General features: G+C 42.7%; 1 protein-coding gene across 1 annotated transcript in view; it reads right to left on the reverse strand.

The window, feature by feature from the left end:
* RYK (receptor like tyrosine kinase) overlaps positions 1–19,000 on the reverse strand; it is an 86,220-nt gene extending 67,220 nt beyond the window's left edge. The window contains exon 1 of the mRNA XM_055321189.1: positions 18,763–19,000. Within this exon, the coding sequence (XP_055177164.1) occupies positions 18,763–19,000 (238 nt within the window). The remainder of the gene's footprint in view (positions 1–18,762) is intronic.
* Between the last annotated feature and the right edge of the window lie 7,560 nt (positions 19,001–26,560).

Here is a 26,560-nt window from a genome sequence, read left to right on the forward strand (position 1 = left end):
TAATGCATGATAAAAACTGGTGCCTTAATAACAATCCAAAAAGGAAATTAAGAAAACAATTCCATTCACAATAGCATCCAAAAGAATGAAATACCTTACAATAAATTTAAACAAAGGCTTAACAATGAAAACTATAAAACACTGCTGAGACAAATTAGATCTGAATAAATGGTAAGTCATCCCATTTTCATGGATTGGAAGACTCACTATTGTTAGGTGGTAATACTACCCAAATGGATCTACCAGTACAAACTCTATTAAAATTCTTTTTTTCAGAAATAGAAAAGCAGATTCTCAAAGTAATACAGAGTCACACATATAGCTCCCCGACAGTCAAAACTATCTTGATGAAGAACATAGTTGAAGAATTCACAATTCCTGATTTCAAAACTCACCACATACCCACAGAAACCAAAACAGTATGGTATCAACAGACATGTAGACCCATGGAATAGAACTGAGAATCCAGAAATAAACCTATTTTTCTAGCCAACTAATTTTTAACAAAGATGCCAAGACCATTTAACGAGGAAAGCGTAGCCTTTTCAACAAATTATTCTGGGACAACTAGATAACCATACACAAAAGAATGAAATTAGACCCCTACCTCATACCATATATAAAAGAAATTCAAAATAGATCAGCAACCTAAATATAAGACCTAAAACTATAACACTCTTAGACTAAAACATGGGGAAAATCTTTATGATCTTGAATTTGTCAGTGGATTCTTAGATATGTCACTAAAAGCATGAGCAACAGAAGCAAACTAGACTTCATAAAAATTTAGAACTTCTGTGCATCAAAAGATATTATCAAGAAGATGAAGATAACCTACAGAATGGAGGAAAATATTGCAAATTATGTGTCTGATAAAGGTCTAGTATACATAACATATAAAGGACTTACAACTCAACAACAAAAAGACAATACAAAAATAGCAAAGGACTTGAGTAGATATTTCTTTAAAGATATAAAAATTGGCCAACAAACATATAAAAAGATGTTCGACATCATTAGTTATTAGGGAAATGCAAACCGAAGAAACCCCAATGAGGTATCATTTCACACCTACTAGGTAGGACAGCTTTAATTATAAAAAAGAAAAAAGAAAGTGTTAGCAAAGATGTAGAGAATTGGAACTTACATACATTGCTGACAGAAATGCAAAATGATTCAGCCACTGTGAAAAATAATTTGGTGGTTCCTCAAAAAGTTAAACATGGAGGCACCTGGCTGACTCAGTTGGTAGAATATGCAACTCTTGATCTTGGAGTTGTGAGTTCAAGACCCATGTTGGGCGTAGAGCATACTTAAAAGAAAAAAAGGTTAAACATAGAACCTACCATATAACTCACAATACTGTTTCTAGGTATACATCCAAAATTGAAGACACTCAATCAAGTACACTCACACACATTCATAGAGCACTATTCATAATAGTATAAATGTGAAAAAAGCCGAAATGTCCATCAACAGATAAATGGATAAATAAATTTTGATACATATATAGAATGGAATATTATTCAGCCACACAAAGGAATGAAGTACATTATGCTAAATAAAACAAGCCAGACACAAAAGTTTCACATTGTAGGATTCCATTTATATGAAATATCCAGAATAAATAAATCTAGAGAGATAGAATACAAATTGGTTGTTGACGGGGACAAGGGGGTGGGGAGAAGAGTGCTTAATGGGTAAGGAGTCTTTACTCTGGAGTAATGGAAATGTTTTGGAATGAAAAGTGGTGGTTGCACAATATTGCACATGTACTAAATGTCACTGAATTGTTCACTTTAAAGTGGTTAGTTTTATGTTACATGAATTTCACCTCAACAAATTATTATTTCTTAAAAAGGAAAGAAAAAAAGCTAGCCTCTGCCCCATAAATGGGGAGGGTGTATAATAAAATTGGCTTTCAGTGACTGGAAAGAATTATGAGGAAACTATCACTTACAAAAGAAAACCAGGTCTTAGTTAAGCTGAAAAGATAAAGAGACTATGAAAAGAGTCAGAAGAGACCTCAAAACTGAACTGGAGCTCCACAAGATAAAGTGAAAGGGCCAGCAGAAAAGAGGACAGACCAGACAAAGTAGAGTGGGTAGAGGGGTAAAGGGGCCCTGCTAAGAAAGCGAATAGGAGCAAGAGTAAACAGCCATCAACCAAAGAGGCGGTATTTTGTTATCTGAAGAAGTATAACTTTTCTATTCTAACAAAAAACGAAAAATATTTCAGTTTTTCGATACAATAACCAGACTTAATTTTTCACTATCAATTCCAGCAAAGTAGGAATGTTGCTCTTATTAGAAATTATGGCATTTGTCCAAAACTTTATTTTTAAACAAACTAAATTCCAAGCCAAGAAACCAAAGTTGTTCCTCAAAACTCTCAACTCCCATCAAGAAAATTTAATTTTTCCCTATATAATCTTAAATTCAAACTTTAATCAAGGCCTGTGTCCTACAGATCTGCCCTGTCTAGCTCTTGTTCGAATAATTCACTAGTTCAAAAAATTTTCCAAATAATTTTAAAGGTTAACAATTGGTTTCTCAAGGCCACAACAACAGTTGAATAGTGCCAATGAGCAAACCATCTCCCTTTATAAAAAGAGCTACCTTTAAAAAAAAAAAAAATTCATGGGAGACACACAGAGAGAGGCAGAGACATAGGCAGAGGGAGAAGCAGGCTTCCTGGAGGGAGCCTGATGTGGGACTCGATCCTAGGACCCTGGGATCACGCCCTGGACGTGGAAGGCAGATGCTCAACCACTGAGCCAACCCAGGCTTCCCTAGAGCTACCTTTATAGCACTTAACAAAATACATTCCGGGGCAGCCCTGGTGGTTCAGCGGTTTAGCGCCTCCTTCAGCCCAGAGCGTGATCCTGGAGACCCAGGATCGAGTCCCACGTCGGGCTCCCTGCATGGAGCCTGATTCTTCCTCTGCCTGTGTCTCTGCCTCTCTCTGTGTGTCCCTGCATGGAGCCTGCTTCTTCCTCTGTCTGTCTCTCTGCCTCTCTCTGTGTGTCTCTGATGAATAAATAAATAAAATCTTTAAAAAAAAAATACATTCCAGAGAACTGTTCATACATTTGTACTCCCCAGTACTGTGTACACCTCACAAGCAGGACTGGGGTCTTCGAATATTTGTAGCTACTCAAATATTAGATGCATGAATGGCAGCCTGTTGATAAAAATCAACTACATCAAAGATGAATTTTAAGGGAAATGATATTTTTTTAATTTATTCATAAGAGACACAGAGAGAGGCAGAGACAGAGGCAGAGGGAGAAGCAGGCTCCCTGCAGAGAGTCAGATGCAGGGACTGGATCCCAGGACCCCGGTATCACAACCCGAGTCCAAGGCAGATGCTCAACCACTGAGCCACCCAGGTGTCCTGGGAAATGATATTTTAAAGAAAACATCAGGAATCAGTTAAGGGAGGAAAACAAAAGTAATGCTGTGGAAACAGAATTAAAGCAGAGTTTTTGCTAATAAGTAACTGAGTGAACTTTGGGAATCAATTATGTAACCACTTTCTCTAGGCATCAATTTTCTCAACTATAAAGCAAGAGAGCTAAACCAGATGATGCTAATGTCCCTCCCCAGCCACAAAATTCTATTATTCTATGATATCATCTATGATTTCCAAATGTCAGCCAAACCTCTATTATATTCTATGATATCATCCAGTTTCTAAATGCTAGTCAAAACTTAAGTAAAAAATTTAGTCAAGATAATTTAAGTTCTGAGTACAGTCCAGTACATGAGCCAGAGGAAAAAAGCCAACATCACTTACTAGGTATAAAACCACTAAATACATTTTAATCAATTCTAAAAGAAAATAAGTAAGATCGTATTCCAAATATTCCTAAGTTTATAGAAACTAGTCAGTGGAAATAGATACAATAAAATAATTTGTCCATCAAGATCTAATAAATCTAACTATAGTCAAATTTTAACTAGAAAATTGGCTGAGACCTAATATTTAACTACATTATAAGACAATGAATTTACAAATATTAGACTATAGGAAAGGAGAATCCTTTCCTCATAATTACAAAAGAAAAGGCATATAAATCCTCAATCTCTATAATAGTTAAAACCATAATCTTATAGATTAAATAAGATTTTTCATGTAATGTTCTACCAATTCATCATTTTTCTCCAATCTTTCTCCTGCAACCTTAAGCATCTCCATAGAACACAGCTGAGAGCATATATAGGTACACACAGAGTATAAAAAGAATAAAAGTGAGCTTTGAAGAGAAAACAATATGCCTATTGGACAACAGAAGACAGTGTAAATATGCCCCCTCCCTCCATTCCCTTCCTCCAGGTTGCTCCCACATCTCCTACCTAAAACTGGCCTGCTTGAAGGAAAGGAAAGCAGACCCATCCTCTCGGTCCCTGAGAGGTAGCTAAGTGGTCAACTTCAAGGAAGGGAATCTCCTGGTCCTCCCAAGGAAAAGCCAGGCATCTGCAATCACAGAGCACCTTTCCTTATTTTGCCACTTCAGGAAGAAAACATGACAATGTGGTCAAAATCAACAGTTTACCTAAAAACAATCCCCTGAAGTGGCTATTTGTTGCCACTGATTTATAACACATCATGAAGCTACAGGGTGCAAAGAACCATTTACTAAGCATCTCTCCTCCCCTATCCTCTAGAGATTACTTTCAGAAAGTAGCTCTCACTGTAATTCTGTGATTCCTGAAAATGGAAGCCCAAAGCTATCCATCATAAATACTGTGCTCAGGTTTATCTCTCTACTACCTTTGATGATATCACCTGTGTAGAATCAAAGGTAGAGTAAGGTCACTTTTGATTTCAAGTGGGTGACTCAAATGATGGACTATCACCTTCCCCATCTGAAAATACTACAGTAGATGGATAAGAAATTATAAAGAGAGCTAGACACTGAAATAGAGGAACAAGATTTCAGGTCTAACTAACATATATGTCATCTAAAACAAAATCCATAAAAGAATTCTCCCAAAGATGTGATTTGTGCCACAACTGCAGAGATTGTAAAAATGCTTCCCAAATCCTAACCAAGGAAAATAAGTGACAACCCATAATCTCTAGCACTATAGCATAACATATGAAACATGAGGTGCCATAGTACTACAATGCTCCAGTACCTGGTCAAAAGATACTCTGGAAAATAATGTCATTAGTTCCTGTCCTATTTATTTTTTTTTAATTTTTTTTATTTATTTATGATAGTCACAGAGAGAGAGAGAGACGCAGAGACATAGGCAGAGGGAGAAGCAGGCTCCATGCACCGGGAGCCCGATGTGGGATTCGATCCTGGGTCTCCAGGATCGCGCCCTGGGCCAAAGGCAGGCACCAAACCGCTGCGCCACCCAGGGATCCCGTTCCTGTCCTATTTAAATAAGATAATCTGACCAGCTCAAACATGCATTGCAGGTACAGCTCTGTAATAGAGATGGAATAAATTACCATTTGACATGATCACCATTCAACTTCATAGCCAACTCCTAATAGGAACATGATCTCTGATCTCAGCCAGCCATGGATGCCACTAGTAACTTAGCATGACCGTTATGTCCAGGAAAGCATAATGAAGAATTCTCAAACATCACTTCTTCCTGCCAGCAACCGGCACTGCAAAGTCCTAATCTGAAGTCCAGTTCCAAAACTATATAAATTCTCTTCTCAGGCAAGCCATTTAGCTCTTTGCTAGAACTCAGATCCATGAGGGGAGAGATATTTATCCATTTTATTAAAATATTATCTAATTTATTAAAATATATTAAGCCCCTAAAATAAGGCCTAGTAAACAGTCAATTAAGAATCGTTTGAAGTATGAGTTAAGTGTTGCTAATAAAGATGATCAATCAACCAGGTTAATATCTAAGTGACCTGTCTTTCAAACTTTCTATGATTTTAGTTTTCATCCAAAAACATGCAACTCTTCCACCAATAACTAAGTTGTTTTGAAGATTATGTAACATTTTCATATACATCATATCGACCGTGGTAACAGATATCCTGTTGTAGTTGAAAAGCATCTTGTCTTATATAAAAAGAAACCAACACATTAATAAACACATATATCATAAAATGGAATTAAAACTCAAAAATGCAGAATTCAGTACTGTCCTATACCATGTTATCTACTATATTCCCACATTTGTGTACATGTGCATGCACACATATACAAACTAAAACTTTTTTCTTTAGGGACGCCTGGGTGGCTCAGTGGTTGAGCATCTGCGTTCAACTCAGGTGGTAATCCCGGGGTCCTTGGATCCAGTCCCACATTGGTTCCCCACAGGGAGCCTGCTCCTCCCTCTGCCTATGTCTCTGCCTCTCTCTCTGTGTCTCTCATGAATAAATAAATAAAATCTTAAACAATAAAACTTTTTTCTTTAAATTGAACTAAACTCTCCTTTGACAAATGATTTAAATTAGAATAGATACAATCATAAAGATGCAAATAATCATAAAGATAATCCCTATTTCCACTTCTAGACAAGATAGACCAGACTAACTCTCGTGTCTGAGATCACCAAGAACCATACAAATATGAGAGTTCAGACAGACAAAGACAGCTAGAGTAAGTGGGATGAAGTACCAGAGAGGAGAAAGCACAGAAAACCTCCAAGATCTGAATGTAACAGTTGCCCTCCAGTCATTCACAGTATGGATAAAGGAGCTGCACAAGGACAGAGAAAGGATAAAATATACAATTCTACTTGTGTAGGATCTGGAATATCACCACTATTCCCACTAGCCAGACATGAAAACCTCATGATTCACACAGGTCACCAGAGAAAAGTACACAAAAGGTTCTTAACTCAATAGTGGTAAAATAATTAGACCTACACTGAGCATTGCTCCTGTCCTATCTAACAAATCCAAAAACCAAGATCAGAAGGGTCAAACTGTTGCCAGGTAACTCAACTGAGTCTCAAAACAAAACCCAAGAATACAAAAATATTCAGTACCACCAGAGTAAAATTCACAGTGCCTGCCATCCACTCAAACACTATCAGGCATGCTAAAAGGAAGGAAGGAAGGAAGGAAGGAAGGAAGGAAGGAAGGAAGGAAGGAAGGAAGGAAGGAAGGAAGGAAGGAGGAGGGAGGGAGGGAGGGAGGGAGGGAGGGAGGGAGGGAGGGAGGGAGGGAGGGAAGGAAGGAAAAGAAACAGATGATAAATTAATTGAAATCAATCCAGAACCAGCACAGATGTTAAAATTAGCAGATGAGAATGTTTAAACAACTATTAGAACTATACTTCACATGGTCAAAAGTTAAATAGAGACATGGAAGATATAAAGAGACCCAAATCAAATTTCCAGAGGTGAAAACTACATTGTGTATAATGAAAAAATGCACTGGATAGAACTAACAGTAGCTCAAGCATTTCAGAAGAAAGGATGAGAAACTGCACTTCCCATCTTTTAATAACTGGAAAAGGCTTTTGCCAGAATCTCTCTTGAATACTTACTTTGCAGCTTTCAACTGTCCTGCAGACCAAAAGTCTGCTGGGAGCCTGCTATGTGTCAACCCATGGAATGACCTTAATGCAGTATATGGGAAAGACAGAATGTTATGAGTATAGTGATACTGATTTGTTTGTCAGAGTGTAAGACCTATGGAAGCCAACATGGGGGACACCTTACCAGAAAGGGGGCTACAAGGAACAGACTTGGGAAAATTAAGCAACCTCAAAGAAAATAAGGTATTAAAAACTAATTTATTTAAACTCCCATTCAGGGCAGCCTGGGTAGCTCGGTAGCTTGGTGGTTTAGCACTGCCTTCAGCCTAGGGCGTGATCCTGGAGACCTGGGATCAAGTCCCACATTGGGCTCCCTGCATAGAGCCTGCTTCTCCCTCTGCCTGTGGCCTGTGTCTCTGCCTCTCTCTCTCTCTCTCTCTCTCTCTCTCTCTCTCTCTCATGAATAAATAAAATCTTAAAAAAAAAATCCCATTCATAAATATAAATAAGTCCAGCCGAACTCCCTTCTTGGATACTAACTCAGCAGGTAATGGGAAATGATAAAGAGAATGATGACCTCCCTAAGGCATAAGATAGTGAATCTCCCCTAAAAAGAGTATGATTTATTCATTTATTCATTCATTGAACTTTTACTGAACATCTACTACGTGCTAGATATTGTTTTAGGTACTGGAGATCTAGAGTGGAATAATATAAAAGGTCTCTACTCAAACAGAACAAACTTTTATATAGAGGGAGGCAGAAACAACAAAAGTATTACATGCTTAAAATAAAACAGGGTGATAAGAACAAAGTGCCACTGGGGGGTCAACCCTAGAAAGGCAAGGCTCTCTGAGGTGTGACATTTTAAGTTGAGACTTGGAAGGCTCCAGTCATGTAAAGATCTGGGCAAAGTATGGGAGGCAAAGCAACCAACAAATGCAGACCCTAAGGTGAGAAAGAGCTTGGCAATCAGAGGAACTAAACACATGGAAGGGTGGAGGGGATTAAGAGAGGATAGAGGTAGCAGGCAAGAGTCTCCATATTAACATCTATAAATCAAAAAAGATCTGAACAGTACAGATATTTGATACATATGAACTGTTAATTACTTAGGTGTAAAAATGGTTACTGTACATTTTTAAAGAGTCCCTATCTTTCAGAGGTACATACTAAAAGTTTTTTTTACAAAATTATGTGTTTGAGTGTGCTTCAAATAATCCAAATAGGGAATCAGGGCGGTAAGGGCAAAGGAGTAGAATGGGGTGTAGAGAGGTACAGATCAAAAAAAAAAAAAAAAAAATTGGCCATTAGTTGATCATTGTTGAAACTGGATGATGAGTACACATAGGCTTATTATACTATTCTACTTTTGAATATTTGAATTTCTCCATAATAAATACATTTTTAAAAGCAAATTTATTTAAAATAAATCAGGGAATTTTGGGGGGATGGTAAAACTACTTTATATGATATTATGGTGGATACTTAACACTGTACATCCGTCAAGATTCATATAACACAATAAAGTGAATCTTAATATATGCAAATCTTTAAAAATTCACGTAAGGAGGTCGGGGAATACCAGGATGAAATACAGAATGTAATATGTCCCCTTCCAGAGCCAGCTTTTGTGGTACACAAGATGCACCATCATAAGCTTTCATCAGAGGTTCCTACAAACCCCCAAAGTCAAAGTCAGCACAGTATGCAAAACTTTAATAGACTGAGTATCCATGTCTTTGTCTAGGGAAAGGCCAGAAGTCTTTCACAAATAAGGTTGATATTTCAACCTTAACCGCTGATTATTTCTTTTGCCAGCAACTTCCTAGCTGAAAACTATTACTATTGTCTGTAAACTTAATGGTAATATCTCACTGCCATCATTACTACACAGCCATTACCACAAGCAAATAATGAATACCATTAGTGAATTTTATATCTCTGAAAGAGAGCTGACAGGTACCCCCCCCTCAAAGAAAGGAAAGGTGGCAATCCTTTTACCACACTGTATTCCATTTAGTCTAAACTGTAACATTATTTTTTGTGCCACTAAGAAAGAAAAAAGAACTGTCAATTAACTGATGACTCACCATTGATTATAAAATGGTTCCAAATTTATAGAGATGTTCAAACTTGGGAAAACTACGTCTTATAATCAGTGAAACATGGCATTCAAAAAGTTCATGAGTTAGGCCCCATTTCTGATCTCGTAAATAAATTGCTCAGGATAAGTCTAGGAGAAATCCATATTTTGTTTAAGCCTCTCAGATGATTCTGGTTAGATAAAGACTAAGTAACCTGCTAATCTTCAGAGGCAGCAAAGAGAAAGCATGCACTTTGGAGTCACAAAGCCCCAGACATCTCTGTGACCTCCAGTGAATTGTGTAATTTCCCAAAGCCTCAGCTTTATCTATTAAAAAAAAAGTCAATGCCACCTACTTTGTATAGTTGATAAAATAAAAAGAACACATGTGAAGTACTTGGCATATAGCAAGAAGTATACTAAAACACACATTTAAATAACATTTATTCATAAACAAGACATAATAACATATTTACCTTATGAACAAGCATGAGATGTATGACATTACGTTTCAGAAATACTCTACCACTCAGCACTAACACTTGCTGGGCATAGTAAAAACAATCATTCACTAAGTATTTATTATGTAACTCAGCAAAACACACATTTGTTTTGGCACATCACATCTTAAGAGGTCCCACATAAATGAAAGTTGTTTAATAAACATTTCGATCAGAAAATATCATACTTGATTTGCATCAACAAGGATAACACAAAAAAAAGTACTTTTAAGTGTAATATAAGTTCAGAGTAGCTAAAGGCTCTGTTTCATGCCCCAGTCTTTTTGTTTTGCTTTAGTATGTATAGCTGGCAACTTTTTTCACAACACTGGCATAAATGCATTAAAACCACAAAAGTAATGCTATGGAACTTCGCAATTCAGGATGCTCAAAAAAATACCCTCATGTTTCATTTGTTTCTAAAGTGACCCTTAAAATCCAAATAGTATTTTAGGCAGCACCTTCAGAACTGACTAGTCAACTCAGGATGTGACTCATAGGGGACAGGTTTAGCCATAATTGGATAGAGTTCTCCCACATGTGTAGCATGAAGAAGGGGGGAAAAAAAAACTCAAAACCCACAATTGCACAATGTCTCAGCCTTGCTCTCCCAATGAAGAACACATGGACTCAAATTAATCCTCCATCAATGCCACCAACTCCACCCAAAATGCCCAGGATTAAGAGTTTGCTGCAGGATGCTAACCCAACTCCACCAGCAAGCACCCTACACCTCAGAGGTTATGCCAGACACAGAAGTAGAGAGAACAGTCACTGCCCTCCTCACCCCCACCCCCCAACCCCCAAGCACTTCGCCTAAAGTTTAACAGGAGGGATCCCTGGGTGGCTCAGCGGTTGAGCGTCTGCCTTCAGCTCAGGGCCTGATCCCAGGATCCGGGATCGAGTCCCGCATCGGGCTCCCTTCGAGGAGCCTGCTTCTCCCTCTGCCTGTGTCTCTGTCTCTGTGTGTGTGTCATGAGTAAATAAATAAGTCTTTAAAAAAACAAAAAACAAATTAAAAAAAATAAAGTTTAACAGGAAAGAGAGGAACACATGGCTCATCTTATTTTTCTTTTCCTCAACTACCTCCCAAATGGAAAGAGTCCCTTGGTTCAGCAGCCCAAAACGACTTCTCTTTTCTTTAACAGTCAGGTCTCCTCCACTAAGTCTTTTCCAAACTCCTTGTACATTTCGCACAAATCCATCCCACTCCTGCAACTACCCTAGTTGATCCCAAAGCCAGCTTGTCTTTCTCCAAGCCCTTCATTGGGGCCAAAGTCATCTTTTCTATAACCCAGTCCTGTTTGTGCATTCTCCTCTCCTAAATTCTTCAACAGCTCATTATCTACAAGATGAAGTTCAAATTCCAACTCCAATTTCAACCTACCTCCCAGCTTTATATCCTACCATTCCCTGACTTTGGCAATTTTTCTCATTTTTAGCCACATTAGGTTTTTCCTACTTGATTTCACACCCCACTTCCATACACCTATAGCTTTTTCACGCTGTTTTCTCACCTGGCAAGAACTGCTCCTCTTTTCTGTTTATCAAACTCATCCTCCAGATGAGGCTCAAATGTCTCCGTTCCTGGAACACTTTCCCTAAACTCTCTAAGGTTCTTTCTCCTTTCTAAAGTCCAAAGTAATCACTCCTACAATAACTTATTTATGTCAATCAGCAGTATGACTCTTATCTCAGTGGTACAGTCCTCGATACAACGGTTAGTCTCCCCTATAATTCTGAGATCCTTCAGAAAAGCAATTTAATAACTTTGAGTCACCATTTTCTACCACAATATATGGTACTTGGTTGGGCTTCAAAAATTTTTACTGGACTGATTTGAGGAGCATCAATCTCAACTTGTATTCAACTGATTCCAAATAAAATGTGAACAATGCTTAAATCTTCCAGAGATATTTAACAGAAAAAGCAAGCTACCCAAAGTGAATGTCTAATTGGTAGAAGGCGGTCTATTCTTAGAAAACCCCAGACCCTTACAGAGTCCCTATCACTATCACCACTGCTGCCATAACCAGTTTATACCACAGCCCTTACCCTTCAGGATTTTGCTAGGAACAAACTCCTAGCACTGCCCCCAGCCATATAACAGTTTCACAAGCCTCAATACTCAGGGAACTCAATACTATTAGATCAATTAGAGAACATAGGAAGATGCAGATAATAGTCAAAAGCACAAACACATGGCAGCAGGCTTTCAAATTCTACTTCTTGAGTATTTTTGGTTAATCACAACTCCTCCAGAGCTAACAAAGAGGCAAGATGGATTCTGGATTCAGGCAGAACTGAGTCAAGACCTGGCCCTCTACTCACTGCCCAAAGGACCCCAAATCAAAGTCCTTACCAGTGAAAATGCAGAAGTGGATGTCTACATTGCAGCCCATTATGAAGAGTAAATAGTAAATGAGAGCATTTACTGGACTGGGGGATACAGGGATGTCACATGGAGAGTAAAGCTTCCTGAGGCTTTTGGAGTCTCTGTACAGATAAGACTTCCTCAGGACTGTATGCCCTACAATCAAGGAACTGAGTGAGTTACATACTTCCTCCAAGTCTGTTTCCTCAACTATAAAATGGAAACAATATATACTTAAAACAGGAATTACTTTTGTGCCTGCCAGAAGCAAAGGACTGCTCCATGCCAGCAGCATTTTAAAAAGTATCAACTACTACTCTTCTAAATACTATTACCAAAAAAAAAAAAAAAAAAAATCCTGTTACACATCCACAGCTCTTCAATAGTCAAAGCCCAAACTTAAATGTAATTTACATGTGTGGAATGATCCCTAGCCTTTATTCCCATTTCCTCCCCAAACTCGTGGGAATGATACTAATGAAATCACAAAGACATTAAACCACAAAGACAAACAGAAAGGGAAAGAAGACAACACATTTCAACAAACTTTTCCAAAAGAGGAGATAGATGGAAATGGTCATTTCTCATCAGGACCCTGAGGCAACCAAAGGGCTGCCTGAGGCTTAGGAGTGACAAAGGGGGAGCCTCTAAAGAGATGGACTTTCAGATCCAGCAAGAGACCCTAAGTTTTTTCTGAAAAAACTGAACCACAGAGGCAAGAGAATTGTGGTTCTCAATTCTCAAAAGGAGAATTTGGTTCTCAAAAGGAGAAGTCAAAGTCTGCAGCTTGAATGGAAGCACCCTTCATCTCCCTCCTCAACCTGATATTCCAAACCTAGGTAGCCAGTGTATTACCGAACATACCAGAGGCAGGCTACTGGAGGTATCTTCTCTGCAGACAGACTGCTCTCAAGGGATATGTGAAGGTGCTGACATGTGGGGTAGACACCCAATGAAAAGACTACCTGTACTCAAAAGAAGTCACTAGATCACCAGCACAAATACTCTCCTGATCAACTTTTCAGCATCTCACTCTTAATTGCAGACAGCCAAGTATCACCAGATGTTTATGGTCTAAACTATAAAAAGAATTCTGAAATTAACAAGCACACTTGAAAAAGCAAAGAAACATTAAAAACATATTAAACATACAAAAAAATGAAAAATACATAAACACACACCTCAAAGATAATACATCCATAAAGAATAAAATGGGAACAGAAAACGCAATTAAATGGAAACGTAGGACGCCTGGGTGGCTCAGCAGTTAAGCATCTGGGCCTTTGGCCCAGGGCGTGATCCTGGAGTCCCGGGATCAAGTCCACATCAGGCTGCCTGCATGGAGCCTGCTTCTTCCTCTGCCTGTGTCTCTCTGTGTCTCTCATGAATAAATAAATAAAATCTTTAAAAAGTAAAAATTAAAGAAAAATAAATGGAAATGAAGACAGAACAAAAAGAGCTTCTGTAACTTAAAAACATCATCATTAAAATTTTAAAAATAAAAGCTTAGAAGACAAAATTAAGAAGATCCCCACCCACAAACTTTCCATCTCCAAACACAAAGATATAAACAAGAAGAAACATAGGTTAAGAGTATCTGAAGATCAATTCTAGGAGATATAGTAATCAAACCAATCAATGTCTCAGAAAGAAAAAACAAAAAACAAAGGGTAAGAAATTATCAAAGTAACAGATATTTTTTAAAACTAAAGAATATGAGTCTCTAGATCCAAAGGGCCTACTAAAACAAGATAAACAACAGGCAAGCAGGGATCCCTGGGTGGCGCAGCGGTTTGGCGCCTGCCTTTGGCCCAGGGCACGATCCTGGAGACCCGGGATCGAATCCCACATCGGGCTCCCGGTGCATGGAGCCTGCTTCTCCCTCTGCCCGTGTCTCTGCCTCTCTCTCTCTCTGTGACTATCATAAATAAATAAATAAATAAAATTTAAAAAAAAAAAAAAAAAAAACAACAGGCAAGCAGAAGAAAGGACCTACACAATATAAAATTACAGAATGCCAGGGGTGCCTAGGTAGCTCAGTTAGTTAAGCATCTGCCTTTGACTCAGGTTCAGGATCATGGGATCGAGTCCTGCTGGGTTCTCTGCTGAGTGGGGAGTTTGCTTCTCCCTCTTCCTCTGTGCCCTCTCTCTCAAATAAATAAATAAATTTTAAAAATCTTTTTAAAAATTCAGAATGCCAGAGAAAAAGACTCTGAGCTTCAATAAAAACAAAAATAAAAACAAAAGTCAGATGAGTTTGGATTTTTTATTTGAAACTCTTAAATCCAGGATGCCTGGGTAGCTTAGCAGTAGATTATCTGCCTTCAGCTCAGGGCGTGATCCCACAGTCCCAGGATCAAGTCCCACATCAGGCTCCCTGCATGGAGCCTACTTCTCCCTCTGCCTCCGCACATCCCCCCCCACCCCCGTGTGTCTTTCATGAATAAATAAATAAATAAAATCAAGAACGAAAAGAAAAGAAACCCTTAAATCCAGAAAAATTTTGCCATCAAAATTATGGGAAAAAATATTTTTTCAGCCTACTATTCTAAATGTTGGCAAATCATCTATAAGCATTTATAAATCATCCATAAAGTATCTAGGGTAGGGGCAGACACCTTCAGACTACAAGGCCTCAAATAATTTACCTCCAATGGATCCCTTTTTAGGAAGCTACTGAGGATACCCTTTAGCAAAATGAAGCAAACCAAGAAAAAGAAAGCAAGTGATCCAGGAAACAGGCTCCAAGGGAAGAGAGAAGGGAACAGAAATCACAGGAAAAACAATCCTACTGTCCAGACTGGAGCAAGAGGATGGAAGGCTCCCAAATAGGGAGTCTCTAAGAGGAACTGAGAGATGATTTGTGCTACCTAGAAAAAAAATATCAAAAGGCACTGAATAGATTTCTTGGGAGTATTTAAGGAATGCAGCCATAGATACATGAAAACTAATCAAAAGGTTGAAGGCAATTATTTGCTCCAGTGAAAACAAAAAAGTACAGGAAAAATCCCATAATCTGGCATCACTATTTAACTCAGAAGTGAGCAATACATATATACGCAATAATGTAAATACTGATTGTTAGGTAGCTATATTTAAGGGACTGGGCCAGAGAACAGGGCAAGTGCTGAATTATGATACTAGGAAATCAAATGCTTATTCTACATTAATTTCAAAATATGAAAGTAAAAAAAATGGGAAAATAAATGAATAGAACTAGTATGAGATGGTAGCTTCCACTGGAAAGTAGAACCTAGAGGATAAAAAGGCCAAGGGTAGGACACTGCTGTGTTTTATGTTAAGCCTTTTAGCACCATTTGATTTTTAAGCTGTGTGCATATATTAATTGGATTAAAACAACTTATTCTCATATCAAGTGTAATTAGTTCAATTTATAAAGCCGTCACTATCAAGTTCATTTATAACTTTCTTACTAGGAATTCCAAACTCATGGTCTTAGAAATATTTTTAAAATGATGATTAGTTTCTCAAGTCAGCTTTCAGAGGCATTTAACCCACAATGATACAGAAATATAGTACAAACTATTATTTCAAGTAGTCTTAAGCACCGTAAGAGTTTCTGTGAGAAACTGCAGTCTGAGAACTCAAGATGCCTGGTAGACATCTGAGTCCTACCCACTTGTTCTTCCCCAAACAGGAGCAGCCAAGAAATACTTTAAAGGTAGAGTAGATGAGGGAGATGCACCTGAATCTGGCAAGAAGGGGAGTCAAACAGACATACTGTAACAGGTCAACTCCCTCTGCATTAGAAAAAATACCACTGGAGGTCTCTCTTGCCCCAGAGGTTGATCAGTGAGGCACTCCTCCTTCCCCTCCTCCCAACAGCCTATTCCCGGCATAAACTGGATGCTCGTCAGTCAGGTGACAGATACATACACATTATTTCAAGTATTAATTAGTAATGACTTCTTTTCCACCACGCTGTAATAAAACTTCTATGTAAACAATATCTTCATTACAATTAATAAAACTTTGTGGCCTATGTCAACACTATGTTTAATTTTTTTTTTTAATGATTATGAATTGTGTGACCTTGAGAAAATCACATAAAGCCTCACTTTCTTCCAACTCTAAAATGGGAATAATGGAGTGGCTCAGCCGGTTAGGCGTCTGCCTTGGGCTCAGGTCAGGATCCTGCCTTCCTGGGGAGAAAGGCCGTGGCCTCATTGGACTCCCTGCTCAGAGGGGAGCCTACTTCTTCCTCTCCTTCTGCTGCTCCCCTTGCTGGTGCTTTCTCTCTGTGTGTCAAATAAATAAAATCTTTAAAAGAAAAAAAAATGTTTTTAATAAAATGGAAATAATGGTATCTACTTAACTGGGTCACAAGAAAATGAGAGGAAATGATGCGTATAAAACATGCAGGGGCTGGTAAATAGCAGGCACTCAATCAATGTCAGCCTGGTTGTTCCCAGCCCCTACCCCCACCTGGCAGGTTTCTTTTTTTTTTATTTATTTATCTATATCTATCTATCTATCTATCTATCTATCTATCTATTTATTTATTTTATGATAGTCAGAGAGAGAGAGAGAGGCAGAGACACAGGCAGAGGGAGAAGCAGGCTCCATGCACCGGGAGCCCGACGTGGGATTCGATCCCGGGTCTCCAGGAACGCACCCTGGGCCAAAGGCAGGCGCCAAACCGCTGCGCCACCCAGGGATCCCACCTGGCAGGTTTCTAACATGTACTCTTACATATGAACAAAGTCACAAATCATATACAAGCTTTTAACCAAAAAAACCTTTAAAAATCATGCAGAATGCATTAATATTTTTTAAATAATTGTGAGATACAAGTCTATCTGTGAGCATTCATTATCATTCCTAAACCTTAGTTTTATGTTCCGAGTACTAACCTAATTTCCAGTTTTAATTCATCTCAACAAAATTTAGCTAATTCAGCTATACGGAAAAGGGGACTAAGAGGGGCAAGACATTACAAAAACACAGCATTCTTCTTTGATTATAGACTAGAAACCCGTATATGTAACAACGTCTCAACAGACTGCTAAAAGCAACACCATTCAACACTGAATCAACTTCAAGAAAGTCTTCTAAACTTAAAAAATAAAGATAATGGGTGTTCAAAAAATAATAATAATAATAATAACAATTTCCCCTCCCATCACTCAGAGGAGGAGGAATAATATTTAGTGCCACAACATACAAAAGTCTAACACGCCAAGAATGTCTAGATACCCCTAACTACCAAAGACTTCCCATTTGGGGCCATTTTTATCAGACCTCCCTCTGAGGGCTCATTTCCAGAATCCAGTCTCAGTACAAGGACACCATTATTTCTCAAATTAATCCCCCAAACGACAAAGCTAATTAGGTGGAATGGAACAACCAACTGACCCAAAACTAAGTTCTCCTTTCCCTACAAGGAATTCAGAATATAAGGGTGGCCCACGGCCCAACATATCCAAGACAAGAAACCAAAAAGATAACTGAACGACGACGCTAACAGGTCTGCTACCCGGAGATCCACCCACGATCTAAAAAATAATGCTTATCTGTCACAAGGTTTGGAGACTGCCACCAACACGTAGTGTGTGTGCCCTTCCAACCTCTCGCTCCTCCCCAGCTCGTTTTTAAATTTTTTTTTTGTTTTATTTATTTATGATAGGCACACAGTGAGAGAGAGAGAGGCAGAGACATAGGCAGAGGGAGAAGCAGGCTCCATGCACCGGGAGCCCGACGTGGGATTCGATCCCGGGTCTCCAGGATCGTGCCCTGGGCCAAAGGCGGGCGCTAAACCGCTGCGCCACCCAGGGATCCCCCAGCTCGTTTTTAAAAAGTATGATAACGGGATCCCCGGGGGGCTCAGCGGCTGAGCGCCTGCCTTCGGCCCGGGGCCTGATCCTGGGGTCCTGGGATCGAATCCCGCGTCGGGCTCTCTGCGTGCAGCCTGCTTCTCCCTCTGCCTGTGTCTCTTCCTCTCTCTGCGTGTGTCTATCATGAATAAATAAATAAATAATACTTTAAAAAAAATAATAAAAGGTAAGATAACCAGAAAGTAAGAGCAACAGCATCGTTGGCCTGCACTGGGGCAAAGGGTTTGCAGGTTTGGTCCACGTAAAACCTGGAGATGCCCAGGACCCAGGGCCCTAGATGACAAGCCGGGGGGGGGGGGCGGGGGGGGGAGAAGCTGGCAGCTGCAGACGCTGGGCGCGGGGGCGCGGGGGCGCGGGGGCGCGGGGAAGGCGGATCGGCGTGGCCCCGGGCTCGGCGGCGGGTCCCCAGGGCGGCGGCGCCGGCTGCCGCACTGGGCCGCGGGCGGCCGGAAGCCCCGGGGTCGGGCCCCACTCACCGATGAGCCGGCGCACCTCGTCCTCGCTCAGGTAGACGCTCACGCTGGGCCCCGCGGCCGCGGGCGACAGCGCGGGAGGCCGCGGGGCCGGGGCGGCGGCGGCGCCGGGCGCGGGGAGCAGCGGCAGCAGCGCCAGCAGGAGCAGCAGCGGCAGCGGCGGCGGCGGCGGGGCCCTGAGGCCGCGGGTCCCCGGGAGGCGGCCCCGGCCCCGCCGCCCCTGCCGCGCCGCCCCGCGCATGGCCGCCGCCGCCGCCGCCGCCGCCGCCGCCGCCGAGGAGCGCTGGCCGCCCGCCGCGCCGCCGCCACCCACCCCCGGCCCCGAGCCCCTCACAGCTCCGAGCCGGGGGCGGCCGCCCAGCTCATCGCGCCGCCGGCCCGTGGCAGCCGCACGCCGCTTCAGACCGCCGCAGCGCGCCGCCGCCGCCGCCTCCTCCCCGGCGGCATCCTCCGCTGCACGGGGAGGGAGGGAGGGAGGGGAGGGGAGGGGAGGGGAGGGCGGGGGAGGGGGCGGCCCGGGGGCGCGTGCGTGCGCGCGCACGCCGCCCCCGAGAGCGCGCACGCACGCGCCGTCCGCTCGGGGCGGGCCGGGCGGGGCGGGGGCGGGCCGGGGCCGCGGGTTCGCAGCGGGGCGCTTTGATTTTCCGAGCGCTGCCGCGCGCGCTAGGGGCTCTCCGGGCACCCTCCGAAAGGAGCCGGTCCCCGCCCCACGTTGTCACCAACCTGATGTTTGCATGTCTATTGTCTGCAGCACCCCCGCTCCCGCGACACACAGTCCAGACAGGCAGGCCCGGGCCGCGGCTGCAGCCGAGCCGGCTCCCCAGGGGCCGAGGGTACTGCCTGCATGCAGCCGCTCCGGGAGCAAAAGGGAAACTATTTTTTCCTCTTTCTCTCTTTTTTATTTTTTATTTTATTTTTTTTTCAAAGATTTTATTTACTTATTCATGAGAAGCAGAGACACAGGCTGAGGGAGAAGCAGGCTCCATGCAAGGAGCCCGGTATGGGATCAGATCCCGGGCCTCCAGGGTCACGCCCCGGGCCAAAGGCAAGCACTAAACCGCTGAGCCACCCAAGGAATCCCCTCTTTCTTTTTTTAATATTTTATTTAAATTCAGTTTGCCGGGGCAGCCCGGGTGGCTCCGCTGTTTAACGCCGCCTTCAGCCCAGGGCGTGACCCTGGAGACCCGGGATCGAGTCCCACGTCGGGCTCCCTGCATGGAGCCTGCTTCTCCCTCTGCCTGTGTCTCTGCCTCTCATGAATAAATAAATAAAATCTTAAAAAAAATTTTTTCAGTTTGCCAAACCTGTTTCTTCTTACTGAGAAAATGGTGAAAAATAGAAAGCACCTTTGATCCCACCACCCGGGAGGTCAACATTAACCTTCCTGTGTCACTATCCCATGGATAGAATACTACGTGCACTTATTCTCCAAAAAGATCCTGCTCAGCAAAGCTTAGTAACCTTATCCTTACACGTTACGAATTTTTATTTCTTAAAACCGTTCTGCGTCCCCATCGTCAACCCTCATCCGGGGATGCGAACCTGTGGTGTGCAGAAGTGTGCGTCTGTTTTCGCGGTGCGCTTGGCCCGCACAGAGAAGTGCTGTCTACGTACGTTTCGATGTTCTAGCGAGTCCCAGCCCCTCGAAGGGGTTAAAAATCGGGGATACACCTAGGCTTTTCGGAAGGCTGCCCAACGAGCAGTGCGCGGAGCTCCAGGTCTCAGGGTGCATTTCTGCGAGCACCCACCATCGTGCTCAGACTTGCTCGAGGTGCCCCCTGTCTCGGTTGAGACTTCCAAGCGTCCCTGCCCGGCCCGGGTCACCTCGCCCCTGCGGGCACGCCCGCGCCCTGACCCCGGGTCGCCCGCCGGGCCCGCGCCTCACTGCGCAGCTGCTCGCGGGACAGGCCGGGTTTCCGCGTGCAGTTGCTGCTGCTGCAGGGAGGCCCCGGGAGGCGGCTATTTTTATCCTCTGGGGAGGGTGGGGGAAGAGAGAGAGGGGGACTGATGCAGCGGGAGGTCCTGGAACTTTGTCTCCTTCTCTACTAAAAGCGATCTGTTCCATTTAGAGAACGGCTAGCGTGGATTTGTCAAGCTTCAGCCCGGGAGTTGTGTCCATCATCCTACAGGAGGAGGCTGAGAAGACGGTGAGAGTGGAGAGTCTCTCATGCGCCACAAGAGAACGATAAAAACACAAAGGTCATCAAAAATCCTTATCTTGGGGCAGGTGCTGCTACCTCTTAGGGGACCGGGACTCTGTCGAGAAGAGCTTGGGGCTGGAAATGTGCTATGTGAACAGGGCCCTCAATTCGACAGGAGGCATTTTCTCAAAGGATGGCGTGTTTCCCACACTCTTCCAAATGGCTCACAGTCTCCAAACGAGGAAGCTCCTGTCTTCAAGGCAATCTCAAGAGACTTCTTGAAGTAGTCTGTGATGTAAACTCAGCAGAGCTGTCAGGCCTGGCCGGGCTGTGGTACTTGCTAATGGTGTGACCTTGAGTAAATTAAACTCCAGACCCTTGGATTCCTCATTTATAGAATAGGGTGATAATGCCAGACTCACAGGGCTGTCACAGGATTTACTGGGAGAAGATGTGATAAACCGCCCCCGCCCCCCGGGGCAGACACTGGACCCGGTGAGTGTTACACCCATTGCTATTGTTATTATAACGATCCCTTCCCTATAATGACCATTTCCTGAAAAGTTTAATCACCAGTTAGCTCAAACCGTTTAAACCAGAGATGCTCAAGAACTTTCAGTACAGCACCACGGCTGGCCCAGATCTGGGCCAATGCATCCGTGCCAGGCATCATGCTTGGCACTGGGACGCTGGGATAAGCAAGGTGCTTCCTTGAGGACATCTGATTAACACATTTATTGCACAGTTTTATCAGTGCGCTGAAGAAAAAGTTGGTGGTTCTCAAAGTATGATTCTCAGACCAGCAGTACTATCACCGGGTAACTTGTAGAAATGCAAATTCCTTGGCCCCACCCCAGACTAATCAACTGATAGTTATTACTGATACCCTAGTATCGACTTCATGAAATAGGAACACGGAAGTGGTATATATGTTTCATTATTTGTTCTAAAGAGTCCCTGTCCCCCAAAGAGCATTACAGGCCCTCCAGGTGATGCTGGCCACTCCGTCAAGAAAATCTCAGCTTCCACCACCTCTCCTTTGGGCTGTTGTAGTTACTGCCTCCCCGGCCTCTGTGCCTTCCCCTGACTCCTTTCTTTAGTCTGTTCTCATCGTAGCAGCCAGAACTATCCTATTATACAGAACCAGATCATGTTGCTACTTGGCTCTTAAGCTGCTAATGGTTTCCTAATTCATCTAGAATAAAAGACAAAGTCCTTACAAGCTATCAAGGCAGCTCTCACTCTCCATCTTCCTCCCTTCCCTTCTGATCCTATCTCTTTCCCCACCTCAATGACTTCATTGTTGTGCTTCCCATATACCAGACAATCCTACCTCAGGGCCTTTGCCCTGCTGTTCTCTGTACCTGGAATACTCGGAGTTGGGAATTCTGCTGCTCTGTGTACTCTAGTTTACTTTTTAAATGTTCTCCCTCCACAAGTAATATATTAACCTATTGTGTTGTGAAAGACTCAAGCAGCACAAAAGTATAAGGAATAAGAAATGAACATCCTCCTTGATAGAAATCATCATCTCCTCACCTCCCAGTTCTTTTTTTTTTTCTTTTTTCAAATTTTATTCATTTATTCATGAGAGACACAGAGACATAGGCAGAGGGAGAAGCAGGCTCCATGCAAGGAGCAAGGAGTTACTATTTTTCCTTTTGTGATTTATTTTAAAGTCTTTTTTTTTAAGATTGTATTTATTCATGAGAGACAGAGAGAGAGAGAGAGAGAGAGGCTGAGACATAGACAGAAGGAGAAGCAGGCTCCCCACAGCGAGCCTGATGCCGGATGTGATCCCAGGACCCCAGGATCAGGTCCTGAGCTGAAGGCAGACACCCAATCACGGAGCCACCCAGGCACCGCCCCCACTTGTGATTAATAAGAAATTTTGGGGGAGGGGCACCTTTGAGCTCCTTCAGCTCATCCCTATGTTCTTTTGATAGGTCTCTAGCATTCATTGAACATTTCCTTACTTTATGAAACAACAAAATATTCCTATCTTCTCTTGTACATTTTTGTCCCCGCCTGGAATCAGCCCTTTTTTCTTAGGACCCCCAGTTCCTTTTAGTGGAGAATGATATTTAGAAACCAAGATTTGGAAGATAGTGTGCTTAAAATTGCTAGTGTGATATAACTGATTTAGACCTTCTCAGGAGACAGAGTATGGAAATAAATATATTTATCTGTGTATATTCTGTGTATTTATATGCCTAATACACAGATCTATAAAATCCATAAGTACTAATACTCCTGATTCTAATCCTACACCATTCCTTCCTCATTACCTATTTGTAACTCTCTTCTCTGACAGTAAGAATCCTGAATCCATTATCCTCAGTGTATCCGCTTATTTGCTCAATCCTTCCATTGTTAAGCAAACTCTTGGCCTTGCTTGAAAGCTCAACCCCAGACAAAGCAATTTCCACCCCAACTCCCCATTCCCAGGTGGCCAGCCAAAACTTTGCCTCCAGGCAGAGTAAAGGGCAATGAGATTGAGGGCAGAATGGGAGAGTTTCTAGAGCATCACAGAACAGTCCAGATCTTGAGAGGATATATTAGATACCTCTTAATCTTTTGACAGCCCTACTCTACCACAGCCTAGTGTACCCCAGCCACTCACTGAGATAGTGAGCTGGAATCTTTGCACCCTCAAGGCTTTCCTCAATTTTCTTATCCTTTGTAGATGCCCTCCAAACCCTTAGTTCCAGTTTATTTCCTCTGCAGAGGAGTTTAGCTACCTCTGTTTTCTCTTCTCAACTGTTCACCTTCTGCATCCACTCAGGTGTTTTACCAAACAGAGCCCTGAGCTCAGGAGGAAACATGCATTAGGGGAAGAAGCAGCTGCAGGCAGTTATGATTTTAAATATTTCGCTTTCCTCACTCTTTGCTACAATTTTAATTATTACTGAAATATGCTTAAGAGAGATGTGACAATCAGACAGGCATGTTAGATGTATCATTTTATTTTTTTTTATTTTTAAAGATTTCTTATTTTTATTTATTCATGAGAGACACAGAGAGAAAGAGAGAGAGAGGCAGACAAAGGCAGAGGGAGAAGCAGGCTCCATGCAGGGAGCCTGACATGGGACTCAATCCCGGGACTCCAGGATCATGCCCAGGGCTGAAAGCAGATTCTAAACCACTGAGCCACCCAGGTGTCCCTTAGGTGTATCATTTTTGGTGAAAATTTAGAGGATGGACTGGAGGGAAAATATAAGACCAGAGGCTGGAAAACCAAGCAGCATGATTTTTCAGTACCTAGGTGAGAGAAGACTGGGACTGAATGGGGTGGGCAGGGCAGTGAGGATGGGAACAGGAAACCTGATATGACAGATATTTATGGGATAGGATCAGTAGGCTTGATGATAGATTAAATAAGGTTGGCAGGGGGCAGGGCCTAGAATGAATCCCAGGTGTTTGGACTGGGAACAGGTAATGGCAGTGCCTAACCCTCTTCACCATCCTCCTCCTTCTGCTACTGCTAATGATGGGGCCTTTTGTTGAGCATGGACAGTATGTCAGACACTCTGATTGATGAATGCTAGATATACATTATAAGACATAATGAGACCAATTAATCCTATACAGAATGTATTATCATCCAGTTTTCCAGATGAAAATGCAACTTTCCCAAGATTTCACAGATTACAAAAAGCACTTTGTACAAGTTTAGGTTCTGAAATAGTGATTTCAGCTTAGGGCATGCCGAGTTTGAAGTTCCAGTGGAATATCCTGGCAGAAATGTCCCTCTAGCAGATGGAAATGCAGGCCTGAGCTCAGCAGAAAAGCTGGGGAAGAAATTCAGCCATCCACACAGAAGTGGCAAGGGAGACCAAGTGGTTAGTACGGGATTATTGGGGAAGTTTAGGGAAAAGAAGGCTGAGATGGAACGCTGGGCACATCAACATCAAGGACAGGAAAGGAAGAGAAACTACAGGGATGCCTGGGTGGCTCAGCGGTTTAGCACCTGCCTTCGGCCCAGGGCATGATCCTGGAGTCCTGGGATGGAGTCCCGCATCAGGCTCCCTGCATGGAGCCTGCTTCTGTCTCTGCCTCTCTCTCAATCTCTCTCTCTCTCTCTCTCTCTCTCTCTCTCTCTCTCTCATCAATAAATAATAAAAATCTTTTTTAAAAGAGAGAGAGAAACTATAGAAGGGAAGGAATAGCCAGAGAGTGAAAAGAATCAGAAGAGCAGTAGTGCAGTCCAGGAAAAATGGTACATAAGGGAGGCCCAGCATGCAAAATATTGCCAAGTAGGCCAAGAACTGTGGCATGTCCAACACATGTGTCCAGCAGAGGGGCGTTGGTGAGGGAGACTGGCAAGCGGAAGGCTGAGTACAAAGGTCAAAGCAGTAAGGAAAGGCAAGAAAGTGGAGATAATGAGCGCTGATGTTTTCAAGAAGCTGGGAGGCGGAGTCAAGAGAGACAGTGCATGCAGTATCTAAATGGGGATTTACAGAGATTCTTCTAAGGTGGAAACATTTAAGTTGTTTCTAAGCTGAAGAGAATGTGCCAAAACAGGGAGAGGTCCAACATGCAAAGAACAGGAAATAAGTCCCAAAGAGGCAGGAGGAGCTGGTTCTGAAAGCCACAGCATGGTCAACAGGGTAGGAGGAGCACCTTTGGCTGCCTTAGACACAGAGACTGTTACTAGGTGGGCTCCCAGTCTACTGAAGAGGGGGCTCTGGATGAGTTTAGACACAGATTCCTTCATCGGGGAGACAAATAGGAGAAAAACGTCGAGGAAATCACATTTGATTGCTTCCATTTTTTTTCTGAAATATGAAGGAAAAATCTTTTCTGGATTAAAGCAGAAGAGTAGGGTAGAATTTGGAGGTTGCTAAAAGGGCTGAATATCTGCAATTCCTGGTGAGGTGGATAGAAGATAGTACTGACCAGGGTTCGTTTGTTTGTTTATTTGTAAGATTTTGTTTATTCATGAGAGACACACACAGAGAGAGGCAGAGACACAGGCAGAGGGAGAAGCAGGCTCCATGCAGGGAGCCCAACGTGGGACTTGATTCCAGATCTCCAGGATGGGGCCCTGGGCTGAATGAAGGCGGCGCTAAACTGCTGAGCCACCCGGGCCGCCTGACTGGGGTTCTTTAAGCTCTTCTGGGCACTGTTGAAAGTGACGTTGAAACTGAGAAGTGAGGGATCCCTGGGTGGCGCAGCGGTTTGGCGCCTGCCTTTGGCCCAGGGCGAGATCCTGGAGACCCCGGATCGAATCCCACGTCGGGCTCCCGGTGCATGGAGCCTGCTTCTCCCTCTGTCTGTGTCTCTGCCTCTCTCTCTCTTTCTCTGTGTGACTATCATAAATAAATAAAAATTAAAAAAAAAAAGAAACTGAGAAGTGTGGTGTCTGAGGTAATACAGATCTGTATGTTGAGCAGTCTGCTTGCAAGAAGAAAGAAGATGGCCTGTGGAATAATCCTCATTCATGCAGATCCAGAGCAGTGGAAGGGTCATAGAGGATGTTTAAAGTGCTACATCATAGCATCTAGCTTGCATGGTTCCTAAGTGAAACCAGAAAGGACTAAAATAGAATGAGATACTTTTACTTAAAGATGGCAGATTGATGGGACCCCTGGGTGGTTTAGTGATTAAGCATCTGCCTTTGGCTCAGGGTGTGATCCTGGGGTCCAGGGATCCAGTCC

The sequence above is a fragment of the Nyctereutes procyonoides genome, unplaced genomic scaffold, assembly GCF_905146905.1.
Source record: "Nyctereutes procyonoides isolate TBG_1078 unplaced genomic scaffold, NYPRO_anot_genome, whole genome shotgun sequence".
Classification (NCBI taxonomy): Eukaryota; Metazoa; Chordata; class Mammalia; order Carnivora; family Canidae; genus Nyctereutes; species Nyctereutes procyonoides.